General features: G+C 43.6%; 1 protein-coding gene across 1 annotated transcript in view; it reads left to right on the top strand.

Annotated features, from left to right (window-relative positions):
• SCARA5 (scavenger receptor class A member 5) overlaps positions 1–1,168 on the top strand; it is a 121,448-nt gene extending 120,280 nt beyond the window's left edge. The window contains exon 9 of the mRNA XM_015145043.3: positions 506–1,168. Within this exon, the coding sequence (XP_015000529.1) occupies positions 506–642 (137 nt within the window). The 3' untranslated portion in view covers positions 643–1,168. The remainder of the gene's footprint in view (positions 1–505) is intronic.
• The last annotated feature ends 18,323 nt before the right edge of the window (positions 1,169–19,491 follow it).

Below are 19,491 nucleotides of genomic sequence, written 5' to 3'. Positions count from 1 at the left end.
GGCCTCTCCTCCCTGCTCCAGCCCTGGATTCACTGCATGGCAATCCCTTGACAACAGGGGCTGAAAATGTCTACATCACAAAAATATGTTCAAGCCATTTAGTTCATGTGTTATAACCAAACAACAGGGGAGTGGTTTAAATGTTCTCTTGACATTCTTTGTAAAGGGATTTTACCCATGTACTTCAAGAGTGAATGACAGAGTTTAAGACTTTAATAGTCAGTCCTAACACTTCCACTAAAAAAGAGAGGTTGTCTGGCTCCTGACACATAGCCGATATTCATAGCTACTACCATCATCACCATCAGTTATTGTGATTCTGCCCTCAAGAAACTAATCCCAGAAAATAAGTATGAGGTCTTGTGGGGAGGTGGAGAGGGCAGCTGGAAGCCCCTAGATTTGAGTGTGCAGCAGAGCCAAGTCAAGGGCAGACAGTCATGCTCTCTCTTCTCCTTCTTGCCCTCCTGTGTATCTGCTTAGAAGCTGTGTTTCCCTGTCTCCACAGGCACTGGGAGGATCTGGATGGATGACGTCGCCTGCAAGGGCACAGAGGAAACTATCTTCCGCTGCAGCTTCTCCAAATGGGGGGTAACAAACTGTGGGCATGCTGAAGATGCCAGTGTGACATGCAACAGACACTGAAAGTGGGCAGAGCCCAAGCTCGGGGTCCCGCACAGAGCATCCTTCCTGCATCCCTGGGGTGGGGCACGGCTCAGGGCCACCCTGACCGTGCCTCGGCCACACCCCATCCAGCACTCCCAGTCCTCACACCTGCATCCCACATCCCAGGACCGTGGGGGCCAGTCATCATTTTCCTCTTGAACGTGTGCTCCAAAGTGTAACTCTGGGACCTACTGCCCATCTCTCTCTTCCACCAGGTTCCTGCATGAGGAGCCCTGGTCAACTGGATCACCACTTTGCCCAGCCTCTGAATACCATGCACCAGGCCTCAATATCCCAGTTCCCTTTGGCCTTTTAGTTACAGGTGAATGCTGAGAATGTGTCAGAGACAAGTGCAGCAGCAGGGATGGGTGGTAGTACAGATCATTTACTCTTCAGACAATTCCCAAACCTCCATTAGTCCAAGAGTTTCAACATCTTCCTCCCCAGCAAGAGGCAATGTCAAGTGATGAATTTCCCCCCTTTACTCTGCCTCTGCTCCCCATTTGCTAGTTTGAGGAAGTGACATAGAGGAGAAGCCAGCTGTAGGGGCAAGAGGGAAATGCAAGTCACCTGCAGGAATCCAGCTAGATTTGGAGAAGGGAATGAGACTAACATTGAATGACTACCATGGCAGGCTAAATAGTATCTTGGGTGCTAAATTTATGTATCCACTTAGCTGCATTGGTCCAGGGCATGTGAGTCTGGATACGACCTTACCTCCAGGTAGCACTTCACTGGTCCATTCACCTAGCCTGCAAGTCAGAAGACAGAATGACTGAGACCATGTTCCCACCTGAACTTATGGTCTTTACTTGGCCTGAGCAAAAAGCTTGTGTACAGTAACTAGACAGTGTGGCACGTAACTAGAAAGTTGCATACTTCAGAACCTCCAGGGTGTGAGTGCAAGGTCAAACATGATTGGCTTCCAGGCCGACCGTCAGTGTAGGAGGAAAGCTGATGTGGAGGGTGACATGGGGGCTGCCCATGTTAAACCTGAGTCCAGTGCTCCGGCACTGGGCAGTCACGGTTAAAGCTAAGTCATGTGTGTCTCAGCTGTTTGGAGGTGATGATTTTGCATCTTCCAAGCCTCTTCAGGTGTGATCTGTGGTCAGGAAAACACAAGTCCTAACGGAAACCCTACGGGTGGAAGGAAATGAAGATTCCCTATAACCTCTGGGGGTGGGGAGTAGGAATAAGGGGCCTTGGGCCTCCACAAATCTGCAATCTGCAGCCTCCTCCTAGAGATAGGGAGATCATGCTCTGCTTTTTACATGAGGAGCAGAACTGGGCCATACACGTGTTCGAGAACTAGGGGAGCTACCTGGTAGCAAGTGAGTATAGACCCACCGCACCTTGGGGGAATCTCAAACTTATAGGCCTCAGATACATGATCACCTGTCATATCAGGTGAGCACCGGCCTGCTTGGGGAGAGACCTGGGCCCCTCCAGGTATAGGATCAGCAACACTCCTGGCTGACAACTAAGTCAATGTGGCCCTAGGTCATTCTTGCTTCCAATATGCTTGCTAATCCTTAAATGTCCTAATGATGAGAAACTCTCCTTCTGACCAATTGCTATGTTTACATAACACGCATGTAGTCATGCATCCCTTGTCAGAGCCAATATATGTATGCATATATAAACATAGCACTTTTTACTACATATTTCAGCACATTGCAAGGTTTGCATTTAAATTAAAAACAAAAAAACTAAACAAAAAAAAAACCTAAAGATAAAAGATGCCACACTGAACAAACTAAATTCCCAACCCGGTTCTGGCAAAGAATCCAGTTATCGCTTCCATGAAGACGCACATACTCTCTTACTTGGTCTTTTCATTAGGGAAAATATAAGTCTTGTTTTACATCGAATAAAAACAATGTTAAAAACTGTGTGAACCTTAAAAATGGAAGTCTACTAGTTTACATTCCTACTTCAGAGAACATGGAAATGACCATGGGCCTGCATTTCAGGGACTAAAGGAAATTAGGCCTAGCCTAAAATACATCAGACCTTTTGTAAGAAAGAATTTCAATAAAGCAAAAACATGTCACTAACAAGCTTTCCATGACATACATTCCTTCTCCTGAAAACCTGGTGAGTGTGGGGAGGGCTGGTGAAATTGCATGATGTGATCATTTTTCAGTGGGGATTGGTAGTGTCGGCAGCTTATAGGAAAAGTCACCCTAATACTTCTGGATGATAACACAGTCTTGTCCAAGAACAACAAGGAACGTGATGGCTCAAGCCTTATTTGGTAACCAAAGGAAGTAGGTCCCAAGCAACAGAACAATCACCAAGGCCCATCTTACAAGAAAACTGCTTTTGCATTCAATAGAGAAAAGAACACCTGTCTGTTTCCTTCTCACATCTCCAGAGTCCTCAGTTGGGGGTGTGCTTCCCTCCGGAGTTCCAGAAAATCGTCCAGAGTTACGTACTGGGTCTGTGAAGTCACTGGCCCCATCGTCTTAGGACAGGCAGGAATTCCAGGTACAGGACCTGAACAGTGTGTGGGGATGGCCCAGGTCACTGCATAGTCCTGGTCACATGCTTAAAGTGGCACCTCTGGGAATAATGTGCTGAGATTGCTACATGATAATTTGCTAAGTCAACAGAGAAAAGTTGACTTTCCACAAAGGAAATACCCTTTCCTTTCTCCTCTAAAAGTCCTGGTGGTGCCCCCACCCTCCCGAATCTTTGTGGTTCCTGTCATGCATGTCCGTGTGAAGAGACCACCAAACAGGCTTTGTGTGAGCAATAAAGCTTTTTAATCACCTGGGTGTAGGTGGGCTGAGTCCGAAAAGAGAGTCAGCAAAGGGAGAAAAGGGTGGAGCCGTTTTATAGGATTTGGGTAGGTAAAGGAAAATTATAGTCGAAGGGGGGTTGTTCTTTGGCGGGCGGGAGTAGGGGTCACAAGGTGCTCAGTGGGGGAGATTTTTGAGCCAGGATGAGCCAGGAAAAGGAATTTCACAAGGTAATGTCATCACTTAAGGCAAGGACCGGCCATTTTCACTTCTTTTGTGGTGGAATGTCATCAGTTAAGGCAGGGGCAGGGCATTTTCACTTCTTTTGTGATTCTTCAGTTACTTCAGGCCATCTGGGATACGTGCAAGTCACAGGGGATGTGATGGCTTGGTTTGGGCTCAGAGGCCTGACATTTCCCATTCTGTAAACAGGTTACATGGAGAAGAGCAGTGATACCTTTTTCCGCCCTCTTTAATATCTAAAAGACACGATGACTGACTGTCTTGAGTGCCTGATTTGGGGCTTACGTGTGTCATAGTTAAATGCACCCACTCTTGTGCCCTGGACATGTCTCTAAGGAGATACCACTTTGTCACCCGTAGGAACCCTAGAGTCTCTTCAGCGACATTGTGTGATGATAGTCATTCTTTATTTATTTTATTTTATTTTATTTTATTTTATTTTATTTTATTTTATTTTATTTTTTTGAGACAGAGTCTTGACCTGTCGCCCAGGCTGAAGTGCAGTGGCTAAATCTCAGCTCACTGCAACCTCCGCTTCCTGAATTCAAGCGATTCACATGCCTCAGCCTCCTGAGCATTTGGGATTACAGGCATATGCCACCACACCCGGCTAATTTTTGTATTTTTAGTAGAGATGGGGTTTCACCATGTTGGCCAGGCTAGTCTCGAACTCCTGGCCTCAGGTGATCTGCCCGCCTCAGCCTCCCAAACTGCTGGGATTACAGGCGTGAGCCACTGCACCTGGCTTTTTTTTTTTTTTCTTTTTTTGAGAAAGGGGCTCCCTCTGTCTCCCAAGCTAGAGTGCAGTGGCGTGATCTTGGCTCACTGTAACCTCTACCTCCTGGGTTCAAGTAATTCATGTGCCTCAGCTTCCCAAATAGTTGGGATTATAGGCATGAGCCACCATGCCCAGCTAATTTTTGTATTTTTAGTGGAGCCGGTGTTTTGCCATGTTGGCCACACTGGTCTTGAATGCCTTACCTCAAGTGACCTACCCACCTTGGCCTTCCAAAGTGCTGGAATTACAGGAGTGAGCCACTGCGCCCAGCCCAACAGTTAATCTAACATTTCTATAAAATGTCAAATGTGTAAGTCACTTGTCTTCTTAGAATAGCTCTTCTTTAGCCCTCTGGAGAGCACGCCTTGCCTTAACCCCTTTCCTCTCCTTACCGTAACCTGTAGCTTTTTAGAGCTGAGGGGGTTCCTGACTGACCGGAGCTTTGTTATTTATTCCTCTCCACCATCTTCCCCAACTAGAACAGGCTAAAGAGCCCTCAGGAAGAAGGACTTTCTGTACCCTGGGTAATTTTTCCTCTCTGACTGAGGGAACTTGAGTAGCTCCCTGGAGAGGGGTTGTGTGAGCTCTGGTCATAGTTCTTCCCTCAGAAGTTGTCCTCGTGCCCCCAGGGTTTCTACATGTTTGGATTGGTTTCAACCGAAGACTCAAGAGAAATGTATGAACTTTTCTGGAACTTTCTCTGTGTAGTTTCCTTCTCTCAGGGACTGTGCCCTGCAAATTCTAGCTGCCATGGCCTCCTGTCACCAGTCTTGTCCCCTCACCTCAGCAAGATTGCCTGGCTCTGGGCTCCCCTCCCTGTGCCACCCATTATCCCTTGTCTGAAATGATCAGTTGCAAGTATTTCATGCTGTTTTCTGATTATGACAGAAGGAGGGCAATTCTGGTAATGAGTACCCTTTCATGGCCAAAAGCTGAAGTCTTCCCTGTGGGTACTTTCTGGTTGAAGAGAATCATAAGGCAATGGCCTGGACATGGAAACAGGTATGGGAAATGTATCCAAGGACACTAGAGAAAAGATGTTAAATAGACATATGAAAGGTGTGATATCCCATGATATCTCTTCTTTTGGTCTTTTCATTTGAGAAAACAGAAGTCTTGTTTTACATCAAATAAAAATAATGTTAAGTGTTTGAAAGGTGTAAAAAGACCTATATCAAACATCTCAAGGTGAAACTATGATGTCTGGGTTGAAAAATATATTGGTTGGTATTAACAGCAGATTCGAGGCCACAGAAGAAAGGATTAGGGAGCTTGAAGAAACAATAGTTCAAAATGAAACACACAGAAAAAAACTGGAAAAAACTTAGTAGAATATCAGTGAATTGTGGAAAAACCTCAAGTGGCAAGTATATGTATAATTGGAGCCCATGAAACAGAGGAGGTCAGAAAAAAATATTTTAAGTAATGGCTGAACTTAAATTTGGTGAAATCCGTAGACCCACAGATCCACAGAACTCAACCCTGAGCACAAGAAAAATGATGAAATTCTACATGAAGTGACATTATAACTAAACTGCTTGAAACCACTGATAAAAAAAATCTTAAAAACCAGAGTTGGGGAAAACATTATGTAGAGGGGTGCAAAGATAACAATGACAACAGATGTCTCTTTGGGGAAAAAATACAAGCTAAAAGACAGTTGTAACATCTTTAAATCACAGAGAGAGAAAAAAAAAACTGTCAACCTAGAATTCTTAACCTAGTAAATATATCTTTCAAACACAAACGTGAAATATAGTTTTTTCATACGTATAAGAGCTGAAAGAATTCATCACCAGCACACCTGCAGGCACTACAAGAAATATGTTGTTTAATTTGTCACTGACAAAGCTCAGATGCACTACAAAAAATATGAAAGGAAATCCTTCATGCAGAAGCATAATGATACTAGATGGGAATATGGAACTACACCAAGATCAACAGCACTGGAAATGGTCACTACATGGGTAAATAGAACCAATATTTTTTTGGCATTTAAATCTCTTCGAAAAATAATAAATTGGCCCAAGCCGAAGTAATAACAATATCTTGTATTGGAAAGGATGTGGAGCAACTGGAACTCTCATACATGGCTGGTAGGAATGTAAAATGATACAACTACTTTGGAAAACAATTTGGCAATTTTCTTAAAGAGTTAAACATATACCTACCATACAGCTCAGCCACTGCAATACTAGGTATTTACACCCAAGAGAAATGAAAGCAGGTGTTCACACAAAGACTTGTATACAGATGTTCAGATAAAGCTGTAATAAGAATGGGACAACGTAAACATTCACCAGCAGGTGAATGAACAGACAAATTGTGCCATATCCATACAACAGGCAGAATCATGGATGAACAAAGCCAAAAGTTGGAACTTTAAAAAGACAAATGATATTGACAGACCTGAAGCAAAACTGATCAAAAAAGAAAAACAGAAGACACATATTAAAAGCAGTAGGAATATAAATGAGGACAAAGTAGAGGCATTGCAGAGAAGAAAAAGAAAATTAAGATAGTATTGTAAATAACTTTTTGGGAGGCCAAGGTGGGCAGATCACTTGAGATCAGTAGTTCAAGACCAGCCTGGCCAATATGGTGAAACCCTGTCTCTACTAAAACTAGAAAAATTAGCCAGGTGTGGTGGTGCGTGTCTGTAATCCCAGCTACTTGGGAGGCTGAGGCAGGAGAATTGCTTGAACCCAGGAGGCAGAGGTTGCAGTGAGCTGAGATCATGCCACTGCACTCTAGCCTGGGGGAAAAGAGTGAAAATCCGTCTAAAAAAAAAAAATATATATATATATATATATATATATAACTTGATGCCAATGTATTTGTTGGGAAAATTTAAACTACAAATATATTTTAAATATCAAAACAGAATCAAGAAAAAAAAACTTGAATAGTGCAATAACACATAAGGAAATAGACTCTGTAATTAAAAATCTTCCCACAAAGAAAACACTAGGGTCAGATGCTTTAAAAGGTAAGCTCTAGCATACATTCAATAAATAGAACATCTAAATCTTGAGATCCAGGAGATTGCCCTCCCCTCTTCTGCCATGTGAGGGCACAGTATGCAGGCACCATTTATGAGCCAGGAAGTGGCCCTCACCAGACAATGAATCTGCCAGCACCTTGATCTTGGACTTCCCAGCCCCGAGACCTGTGAGAAATAAATTTCCATTGTTGATAAACCACCTAGTCTCTCTGGAAGCTTGTTATGGCAGCCCCAAACGACTGAGACACTAGGTATTTAATGTTTGAGAAAAGACGGAAGATCCAAAAGGAGAAAGAAACATCCTCTCCTTTCTGTACTAGAGAGACAGAAAAGAGAATCTGTATGGTGGGAAGGGGGCTAGGCATTACAGGGATGGACAGAGGGAAGGGGGTGTTGACTTTGCATTCTGAGGAAATATCCCTATCCTGTGGTATTTTGAATTATTACTTTTAAAGTTCATTTTTTCCCAGTAGCCTCTTTCTAATCATAGAGGGAAATCTTCTTTGGAAATTATAATATCTGATTGGTTATTGCTGGTAAATTGCACTGCTGGAAAAAATATTACCAGATAAAAATGTTAAATCCCCAAATAAAACATTTCAGCAGTGGGTAACTACACCTTGATGTCATTCATTGAGGGGAAACTTTATTACAATTAGTGGAGGCCGTTTAGTAAAATAGAAAGATTTACGGAATATAGAATTAGAAGACCTGGATTCAAGTCTTAGTTCCACAACCTACTGGATAAACCTTGGGCTGCAGCATCATCATTATAAATGGAGGTATTCAATGTATCTTGTGTTATGAAGATTTTTAAAAAAGTGAAACAGTGTTTTACAAATTCTAAAGCATTATACAAAGAATATTACTTGTATAACAACAGGGAATACATTGGCCTTTGGTTTATTGGAGAGGTGGTCATTAGAATTTTAAATTATAGGGAATTGATCAACAATAAAATAGAATACAAATGCCTTGATAAATAAATACATTATAGAACCAAAATAAATTATGCTTTATTCCATCACATAGATCAGCCACAGATTTACATGGATTTGCAAGGAAACATGGGATTTTTGCCTTTTTTTTTTTTTTTTTTTTTTTTTTTTTGAGACAGAGTCTGGCTCTGTGGCCCAGGCTGGAGTGCAGTGGCTGGATCTCAGCTCACTGCAAGCTCCGCCTCCCACGTTCACGCCCTTCTCCTGCCTCAGCCTCCCGAGTAGCTGGGACTACAGGCGCCCGCCACCTTGCCCGGCTAGTGTTTTGTATTTTTTTAGTAGAGACGGGGTTTCACCGTGTTAGCCAGGATGGTCTCGATCTCCTGACCTCGTGATCCGCCCGTCTCGGCCTCCCAAAGTGCTGGGATTACAGGCTTGAGCCACCGCGCCCAGCCCTGATTTTTGCATTTTTAATCCCACTCTGGCAGTCTGCACGTGAGACAGGAGGACCCCTTGGGTCCAGCTCTTTTCTGGAAGGGCAGACACTGGAGTATCTGTACCGTGGACAGCTTCAAAACACACCACACAGTCCATTTCCTTGTAATTTTACTGGGTAACAGGCCAACGAGCTTAAGGGAACTTGAAGACCGGAGGGTAGGATAGGGAGTAAGTTAAGCCGAATAGGGAGTAAATTAAGTCGGGGGTGGCGGGGGCGGGAGGGAAAAAAAGCTGCGTCCTTCCCTCCCTCTTCATTAAGACCGCCATCGGCTCTCTCCTGACCTCTGCAGGTTGATGAGAGAAAGACAACTGTAAGCTTTAGGGAAAAAATGCAGGATGTTTAGGGCCAAGGGCAACTGGATTTCTAAAGCCGTCTTATATGAGTTGTGCTTGTATGAGTCTTCTAAATCTTATATGCACATTGTTGAAACGCAGTTCCTCATTCAGCAGGTCTGGGGTGGGGCCCAAGATTCTGCATTCCTAATAAACTCTCAGTGATGCTGCAAGGCTGCTGTCCATACCCATGTGTTGAGTAGGAAGGCTCAAAGGGACTTTCAGGGCATTGAATGCCAGAGGTGGAAAGGGCGTTAGAAGTGCTCAATCTCCCTTTTTGCAGGTGAAGAAACAGAGCAGAGAGAGCAGGCAGGCACCACCACAAATGTATAGAACATGAGAAATTTCATTTTCCTAAGCCTGGTTTCCTTGTTGGTAATATCTAAATATGTGAGCTTGGAAAGTCTTTCAAAGGGTAGCAGAATATAGCACTTCAAAATATACCACTTTGACATAAGAATTATTTTGAGCTGTGGCCGGGCGCGGTGGCTCAAGCCTGTAATCCCAGCACTTTGGGAGGCCGAGACGGGCGGATCACGAGGTCAGGAGTTCGAGACCATCCTGGCTAACACGGTGAAACCCCGTCTCTACTAAAAAATACAAAAAACTAGCCGGGCGAGGTGGCGGGCGCCTGTAGTCCCGGCTACTCGGGAGGCTGAGGCAGGAGAATGGCATAAAAACCCGGGAGGCAGAGCTTGCAGTGAGCTGAGATCCGGCCACTGCACTCCAGCCTGGGCGACACAGCGAGACTCCGTCTCAAAAAAAAAAAAAAAAAAAAAAAAAAAGAATTATTTTGAGCTGAAGGCAATTGAGAGGAAGCAAATACAAGGAAAGCTCTCTGCCCTCCCTGCTATGCCTAAAAGCAGGACATAAATTTGCAAAGGTGCCCCTCCTCCCTGCTCCAACCAGGAAAGACTAAGTTGATCCCTGGAGATGACTTTTGACTCTTAACAGCCTGAAGACCACACAAGGGGAATCCACATAACAAACTCTATTAACTAGCCTGCATCTATATTTGACTTGCCACAATTTGCCACCCCTAGAGACTCAGGATCCTTCTCCTTTGTCTTGTCACTTTTTTTTTTTTTTTTTTTTTTTTTTTGATGATGTTTCGCTGTTACCCAGGCTGGAGTGGGATGATGGGATCTCAGCTCACTGCAATCCCCATGTCCCGGGTTCAAGCAGTCCTCCTGCCTCAGCCTCCCAAGTAGCTGGGATTACAGGCACACACCACCACACCCAACTAATTTTTGTATTTTTAGTAGAGACGGGGGTTTCACCGTATTGGCCAGGTTGGTCTTGAACTCCTGACTCAGATGATCCGCCTGCATCAGCTTCCCAAAGTGCTGGGATTACAGGCATGAGCCACCGTGCCTGGCCCTTTTCACTTTTCTAAAAATGTATTGTTCTTTGTTAAAGATGCCATATAAGCAGGAGTTCTAAGCTACCTCTTTGAGAGTTACTCCTTCCCTGAGTTTTCTCCCATGCACATATGAGATATGTGTGTTAATAAACTTCTCTTCATTTTTCTCTTACTAATCTGTCTTTTGTTACAGGGGTTCCAGCCAAGAACTTAGAAGAGTAGAGAGGGGAAATTATGTTTTCCTCCCCTGCAGTTTCCAGCTGTAATATTTAATGATGCCATCACTTGCCCAGAGCCACACTGCTAGACAGATCAGTGCAGGACAAGCCTTTGCCTCCTCAAATGATTAGGTTGATGGCAGAGGCCACCAAAGATTAATGTGATCACCAGAAGCCATGGGCATGAAAATGGCTGTTTTGCATGATAGATAATATACACTTTTTCTGTTTCTCCTTGACGTGCTGCTGGCTGGGGAAGTAACTAGTTCTAGATGAGGTAGGAGATGCTCCTGGTTTCCAAGTGAAATTGATATTTCCCAGATGGTAGGAGTCCAATCCAGATTGCACAGGGCTGGGAGAATGACAGAGGGAGGGAAGGTTAGAAATAATCATAAATTCTTCTTACTATTGTTTCTAGATGGAATAGCATAAAAAGGCCAACTCCCAAAACAGACCGCTCCAGCCTGTTATCCAGCAGGTAAGAGGGGTGTTGCTTTGAGCCTGACCCCTGTGCCCCCTCAGGATACCCACCTCCCCAGTGTGTGGAGACACCACGTCCCCCATGCCCCAGTTGCTCCCTGTAGCCATGCTATTGGGGGAGCAGACAGGACTATTGATTTTCAATTCAAAGACATTTAGAGGCAAATTCAACCAACTCTCAGTTCTGTTAGGTGTAATTGGTCCAAGCTTTGGAATGAATTACCTTCAAAAAACAGCTGACACTGCACTTAATAATCCAGGGCCTTGGAATGGATCACCCCCAACCCACAACTAATTGGCAGAATATGGAAAATAAGCACTAACTCATGGAATTCATTAACATTACCACTTAAAGGAATGGTTAAGCTATACGAATTTGGAAATGCAGAAAGTGACACTTATGTGTATCATCTGGCATGGAGTAGTGGAAAATTCCCTGAACTGGGAAGCAGAAGATAAGGGCTCTGTCACTAAATCTGCCACTTAGGAGATGTACGTCCTTGGGCAAGCTGCTTAGCCTCTCTGGGACTCAAATTCCTACCTTTGAATTAGATGATCTCTCAGTTCCCTCCCAGATCTGGTATCTTATAACCTCAAAACCTATGTAGCCTAAGACAAAACTCACAATTTCTACAGAAAGATGTTACCAGTAAGAACGCTTTTGCATCTTAATGCTATAAACAGAACTGTCTGTTCTGCTCGAGTTGATAGATGGGGGTGCCATCTACATAGTTAGTGGCCTATCATCTGGGGCCTTCATTGTATTCAGCTTTTTTTCCTCAGCAAGGAGCATAGTACTTGGCACATAGTGGGACCTCAAATGTTGAGTTCATGAGTAAATGAAAAGAGTCATGTCTTAATGTAGAAATTCTCAAATTTTGGCAAAGCCTAAGAATGCGATTTCCTTGATCCTACTTCCATTTACTAATCTATCTGTCTCCTCTTTCAAGCCACATCTCAAAGGAGATTATCTGGATCAGGCACTGTGGCTCAGGCCTGTAATCCCAGCACTTTTGGAGGCTGAGACAGGAGCATCACTTGAGCCTGGGCAACATAGCGCAACCGTCTCTACAAAAAAAAATATTTTAAAAATTAGCTGAGCATAGTGGAGCGCACCTGGAGTCCCAGCTACTCAGGAGGCTGAGATGGGAGGATCACTTGAGTCCAGGAGTTCGAGGCTGCAGTGAACTATGATCACACCACTGCCCTCCAGCATGGGCCATAGAGCAATGCCCTGTCTCTAAAAAATAAATTAATTTTAAAAATTAGAAAATGAAAAGAGTTGACCTGCTGACTCCATTTCCTCACTTCCACTCCCTCCTCAGCATGATCCAATCCATCCCCCTATTTAGAGCCACTGAAACAGTCCTAGGCTTACCAATGACATCTTCCTTGGTACACCAAACACGTCTTTTGTAGCCTTTATCATATCTGATCAGCATTCAACTCTGTTGTCTGCCTTCTTCTGTTTGTAGAAGAGGCAAAGCCTTGGCCAAGTGCAGCAGCTCACGCCTGTAATCCCAGCACTTTGGGAGGCCAAGGTGGGCAGATCACCTGAGTTCAGGAGTTTGAGACTAGCCTGGCCAAACATGGCGAAACCTCATTTCTACTAAAAATAAAAAAATTAGCCAGGTGTGGTGGCAGGTGCTTCTAACCCCAGCTACTCGGGAGGCTGAGGCAGAAGGATCTCTTGAACCCGGGAGGCAGAGGTTGCAGTGAGCAGGGATCATGCCATTGCACTCTAGCCTGGGAGACAAGAGTGAAACTCTATCTCAAAAAAAAAAAAAAAAAAAAAAAAAAAAAAGCAAAGCCTCATCTGTGGCTTTGCTGAAACCACATGTTTAAGGTTTCCTCTGACCTCTGCTACTGCCCGTCCTCAGCATCCTTCACAGGCTCACCTTCCTCTCTGGCCACCGAGTGCTGGAATGCCTCAAAGCTCTGTTCTACAAGGACTCCTTGGACTATTTCATGCATCTATGTGCCACTGACTTCCAAGTGAACATCTCCAGATGAGACATCTCTGAACACCAAGCACGTGTCTCCAAAGGCCTCCATTATCCCCCAGATACCACAAAGGCCTCTCAAACGCAATCTGGCCAGCTCACTCATAAGGAAACAAACAACCCAGTGAAAAACTAGGCAAAGCATTTGCGAAGACAGTTCAGCAAAGGAGATATACTTATATCAAATAAGTGCATGAAAAGATACTCCACACTGTCAAACCACACCCAATATGATGGTCAAAATTTCCACACACACACACAAAAACAAAACCTGGCAATACCAACTATGATGCAGGTACAGAGCGACTGGAACTCTTATACTCTGCTGGGGGGGAATGTGAAATGGCTTAGCCATTTTGGAAAATAGTTGAGCTGTTTTTTATAAAAAGGCCAGGTGAGGTGGCTCACATCCCAATCCTAGCACTTTGGAAGGCCAAGGCAGGAGCATCGCTTGAAGCCAGGAGTTTGAGACCAGACTGGGCAACAGAGTGAAACCCTACCTCTACAAAAAAATAAGAATAAAAATTAGCCACGCATGGTGGCATGTGCCCAGGACTCCAGCTACTTGGGAGGCTGAGTTGGGTGGATCCTTTGAGCCTAGGAGTTCAAGGCTGCAGTGAGCTCTGACTGCGCCACCGCACTCCAACCTGGGTGAAATGACCGAGACCCTGTCTCTAAAAAAAATAAGACAGACCTGGCATGGTGGCTCACACCTGTAATTCCAGCATTTTGGGAGGCCGAGGCAGGTAAATTACTTGAGGCCAGGAGTTCGAGACCAGCCTGATTAACATGGCGAAACCCATCTCTACTGAAAATACCAAAATTAGCCAAGTGTGGTGGCGTGCGCCTATATTCCAAGCTACTCAGGAGGCTGAGACATGAGAATTGCTTCAACCCGGGAGGCAGAGATTGCAGTGAGCTGAGATCGAGCCACTGTACTCCAGCCTGGGTGTCTCAAAAAAAATAAATAAATAAAAAGTTAAAAAATATATAAAATAAATAAATAATAAATAAATAAGATAAAATAAAAAATATAGTTAAACATAAGCTTATATGAGCCAGCACCCCAACTCTAGGCATTTACCCTGGAGGAATGAAAATCTCAGCTCACATAAAAGCCTGTCCATGAAACTTTATAGCAGTGTTATTCATAAATGCCACAACAAAGGGGTACACCCAAACAACATACTACTGCTTAGGAATAAAAAGAAATGAACTATTGACACACACAAGAGCACAGATGAATCTTAAATACGCTGTGCTAAGTGAAAGAAGCCAGGCCCCAAGGATTACCCACTGTATGATTCCACATTGGGACATTCTTGAAAAGGTAAGAGTATAGAGGCCAAGATGATACCAGTGTTGCCAAGTTTTAGGAGTAAGGAGAAGATCTGACTACCAAGGACAACCTGGGGAAGTTTTTGGAAGATGAAATTATCATGTGTCCTAATAGTAGTAGTGATGATGTGGATCTATGTATTGTTCAAAATTATTAGAAATGTATATTCTCCAAATTAAAAAAAAAAAAAAAATTCTGAGTTCTTGCCGGGCACAGTGGCTAATGCCTGTAATCCCAGCACTTTGGGAGGCCGAGGAGGGTGGATCACCTGAGGTCAGGAGTTCAAGACCAGCCTGGCCAGCATGGAAAAACCTCATCTCTACTGAAAATACAAAAATTAGCTGAGCAGGCTCACACCTGTACTCCTAGCTGCTTGGATCACTGAGGCAAAAGAATTGTTTGCACCTGGGAGGCAGAGGTTGCAGTGAGCCAAGATCACCACTGTACTCCAGCCTAGGCGACAGAGCAAGAGTCTGTCTCAAAAAAAAAAAACAAAAAAAACCCGCCAGGTGCAGTGGCTCACGCCTGTAATCCCAGCACTTTGGGAGGCCAAGGCAGGTGGATCACAGGTCAGGAGATCGAGACCATCCTGGCTAACACGGTGAAACGCTGTCTCTAGTAAAAATACAAAAAATTATCCAGGCGTGGTGGCGGGTGACTGTAGTCCCAGCTACTTGGGAGGCTGAGGCAGGAGAATGGCATGAACCAGGGGGGCAGAGCTTGCAGTGAGCTGAGATCTCGCCACTGCACTCCAGCCTGGGTGACAGAGCAAGACTCTGTCTCAAAAAAAACAAAAACAAAAACAAAACAAAACAAAAAAACCTGAATTCTACTGTGAGTTAAAAAATTAAAATGCAGTAAGTCCCCAGTGAAATCAGGATATTCCTCCACCCATCCCCACCATCACACTGTGGTCCTCCACCCTCCAGCCCACCTCGCAACTCGCCTAGCTGGGAGGTGACAGCTCCCTCTCTCGCCACTCCAGGAAGTGCCTCACTTTTCCCATTTGCAGCTCTCCACCTCACTTATACTTTCTCAGCCAGCCCTTGATACCAGTTCTATTGGACTTCTGTACCTTCCTAGCTAGTCTCATCATTTCTACCCTTGCCTGCTTTCAGCCAATGTTCCATGTAGCAGCCAGAGAGGGCTTTTAAAAACACAAATTAGGTCATTGCATTCTTTTGCTGAAAACTTTTCAGCAAATTCCCATTGCTCTCAGGATGAAATTCAGAGTCTTTAGGGCCTGTCTCCTGCTTCTCACTCTGGCCTCTCCGGTGCCTCCACTGCACTCATCTTCACCCTAGCATGCTGGCCTTTCATTTCCTCAGAAGCCTCAAGTGTCACGCTCCATCCAGCCCCAGAGCCTTTGACATGTTCTTTTTTTGGTCTAGCAGTTCTTCTCTTCTGCCACCCTGCTGTGTTGATTAACTACCACTTTTCTGCCAGATTTCAGCTCCAGTGTTCTTTCCTTCTTGCGATTTCTAGCAGTTCCCAGGCTAGGGCAGGTGCCTTTAAAAAAAAAATGTTTTCATATTACCTGGAATTTTTTTTCAGGGCCCTTATAGCAATTTGTAACAAGACTGAAAATGTCCTGTCCATCTAAGACAGTAGTTCTCAAATTATGGTCTCTAGACTAACAGCATCAGTGTCTCCTGGGAACTTGTTAGAAATGCACAACTTCAGACCCCGATCCAAACTTTCTGAATCAGAAACGGTGGGGAGGGGTTCCTGAAGTCTGCATTTCAACAAGCTCTTTAGATGATTCTAAAACACTCTGAAAGTGGTGAAGAACAACCATCCTAGTATATAACTGATCGTTCTATGTCCATGGTAATGAACAACCACAAGAACTGGGTTTAAACCTGTTTAATCAATCAAGGATAACTTAATTGAATAACTATGCTTCTTTAAGCCAATTATTTTCAGTCAATTAGTGATTAACCATCTACATTGTCATCATCAACAATAAAAATAAACACTTACATTCATATAGGGTAATCAATTTAAGGCAGCTTTGCAAGTTACCTGATTTGGTTTGCATATTTGCTCTGTGAGATCATTAAGGCAGTCATTATTATCCCCATTATGTAGTGAAAAAACTGACATTCAGGAGGTTAGGTAAATTTTCTCAAGTCACACAGCTGGTAAATGACAAAATTAAGGTAAAAGATATCCAGCCTCTAGTCTAGCACCCTATCTGTTGCACCAAGCTTTCAACATGTGTAAGCAATCATTACTGTAGAAGTCGGCTTCATGGATATTATACCAGTGTGCAATAAAAGTAATTTAGAACTGACCTCCTTTTAGCAGAAATGTAAAACCTTTTCACCTCCCACATTAACCCATTTTGTTATCCCCTACTCCACACTTCATGATAGTAAAGGATGGCATCATCCATCCCTCTCAGCGTGGAGTCTCCACCCTGCAAACAAGGATGAGCACAGCCTCCGTGTTCTCAGTGTGATGCGCCTGGTGGAGAACTTTCACCTGCCATTGGGGGCTGGGTGGAAGACGAGAACATCAGACCTCTTGGCTGGACTCACCTGGAATTTAGCCCTGGAATTTACAACACACAGCTGATGAAAAATTCTGTGACTTGCCCCTCCCAGGAACGTACCATACCCAAAAGTGGGAGCCGAGGGGAGAGGGAGCCTTGTGTTCTTGGCTTCACCTGCCTAGACTGGAGTTTCTGCCACAGTCAACTCTGGGTAAGGAAGGAGTTATGGTTCAAATGCCATGGACTCTCACTGTTCTCACCAAATTTTACTCCATTTTCTTGAATAAATGTTTATTTATTTGCTATATACTCTTAGGACAATTTCCAGAGACTTTGAATACTGAGGTTTGAAATATATTTTTCACCAGTTATGCTGGCTTTGCTGGAGACTGTGGAGCACCTCATGCGGCCATTCTGGAAGTGGAAATGTAAATGTTTGTTGTTTTAAGCTGCTAAGATTGTGGTAATTTCTTATGTGGCATAGAAAAGTATTGTGTGGGGAACTAGTGCTCCACAAAATTTACTTTAAGAAACACTGATATAAGCTAATTAAGCACTGAAATAAGTTGAGAATTAAATTAATTTAAAATGATCATATTGAATGATTAATGGAAAATATACTGATTGCACTTATTTCAACAGTGAAGTATTTTTAGATATGATTTTTTTTTTTTTTTAGACGGAGTTTTCACTTTTGTCACCCAGGCTGGAGTGCAGTGGCACCCTTGGCTTACTGCAACCTCCACCTCCCACGTTCAAGCAATTCTCCTGCCTCAGCCTCTCGAGTAGCTGGGATTACAGGCACGCACCCACCACGCCCGGCTAATTTTGTATTTTTAATAGAGACGAGGTTTCACCATGTTGGTCAGGCTGGTCTTGAACTGCTGACCTCAGGTGATCCACCCACCTCGGCCTCCCAAAGTGCTGGGATTACATGCATGAGCCGCCACACCAGGCCCTACATATTATTTTGAAAGAGCATATGAATCTCATCCAGTGGCCAAAGCACCACCACCACCTAGTGGCAGCATCTATGAATTACAAGCAAATATATTTTGGAAGGTTAAGCCAGGTTAAGTGAGCCAGACTGCACATTTTGGATGAAGCTGAGACTTAATTTCTATTAATATATAAAAATCAAAATAATAAGCAAATACTCATTACCAAAATATTTAATAAACGTCCCTTTAAATAGATAGCTATACTAGTATATTTACTCTTTTTATATTTAAGTACTTGTCAAAGAAACTTGGAGAAGTAAAGGTAGGTACATTGAATCAGCTGGGTGTGGTGGCTCATGCCTGTAATCTCAACACTTTGGGAGGCTGACGAGGGCAGATAACTTGAGCCGAGGAGTTTGAGATCAGTCTGGGCAACATGGCGAAACCCTGTCTCTACAACATATATATACACATATATATATAAGCCTGGCATGGTAGTGTGTGCCTGAAGCCCCAGCCACTTTGGAGGCTGAGGAAGAAGAATTGTTTGAGCCTGGGTGGTTAAGGCTGCAGTGAGCCGTAATCATGCCACTGCACTCCAGCTTAGGGAAGTGAGAGAGACCCTGTCTCAAAAATTAAAAAAAAAAAAAGTACATACATTGAGGTTGGGTGCAATGGCTCACACCTATAATCCCAGCACTTTGGGAGGTCAAAGTGGGAGGATCACTTGAGCCTGAGAGTTTGAGACCAGCCTGGGCAACATAGGGAGACCCTGTCTCTACAAAAAAAATTTAAAAATTAGCTGGGCAAGCTGAGCATGGTGGTACATACTTGTAGTCCTAGCTACTTGAGAAGCTGAGGTGGGAAGATTGCTTGAGCCCAGGAGTTCAAGGCTGCAGTGAGCTACAGTCATACCACTGCACTTCAGACTGGGTGACAGAGCAAGAAATTATCTCTAAAAAAAAATTAAAAAACAAAAAAGTATATATATATACATACATTGATATTTAGCCATAAATGAAGATTAAGCACTTTCAAAATATATGAACGAGGAAGTAGGATTGGGTATTAGAAGTCGGATTTACACAACAGTTTTTAGGAATATAGCTACTTTGTAAAATAAGGAATACCTATGTTCAGTATTAACAAAATTTAGGGTTAAAATCCCAGGATACTTTTCTGTTAGCATAATATATCTCTTAGAAATTCTCAGGCACTTGAAGAGCAGTACAGCTGCTCTGGATTTCATCCAACTTAAGCTAATATCTCTATAATTCTTTATACGGCTAATAAAGTCTCTGGAGTTTTCTCACTGTGATTAAATGCTAGCAAAGACCTTGCCAAAGCCACTTAGCAAAGAACTGGCATGGTAGGTTTCCAGTAACTGAGTGGCCACAGGCAGTCATAGCAAAGATGAGAATCAAGTTCTGTGGAAAATATGTCACATCT

Source organism: Macaca mulatta, chromosome 8, assembly GCF_049350105.2.
Source record: "Macaca mulatta isolate MMU2019108-1 chromosome 8, T2T-MMU8v2.0, whole genome shotgun sequence".
NCBI lineage: Eukaryota > Metazoa > Chordata > Mammalia > Primates > Cercopithecidae > Macaca > Macaca mulatta.
The sequence above is the reverse complement of the archived record's forward strand: the minus strand, read 5'-3'. Positions and strand labels throughout refer to the sequence as shown.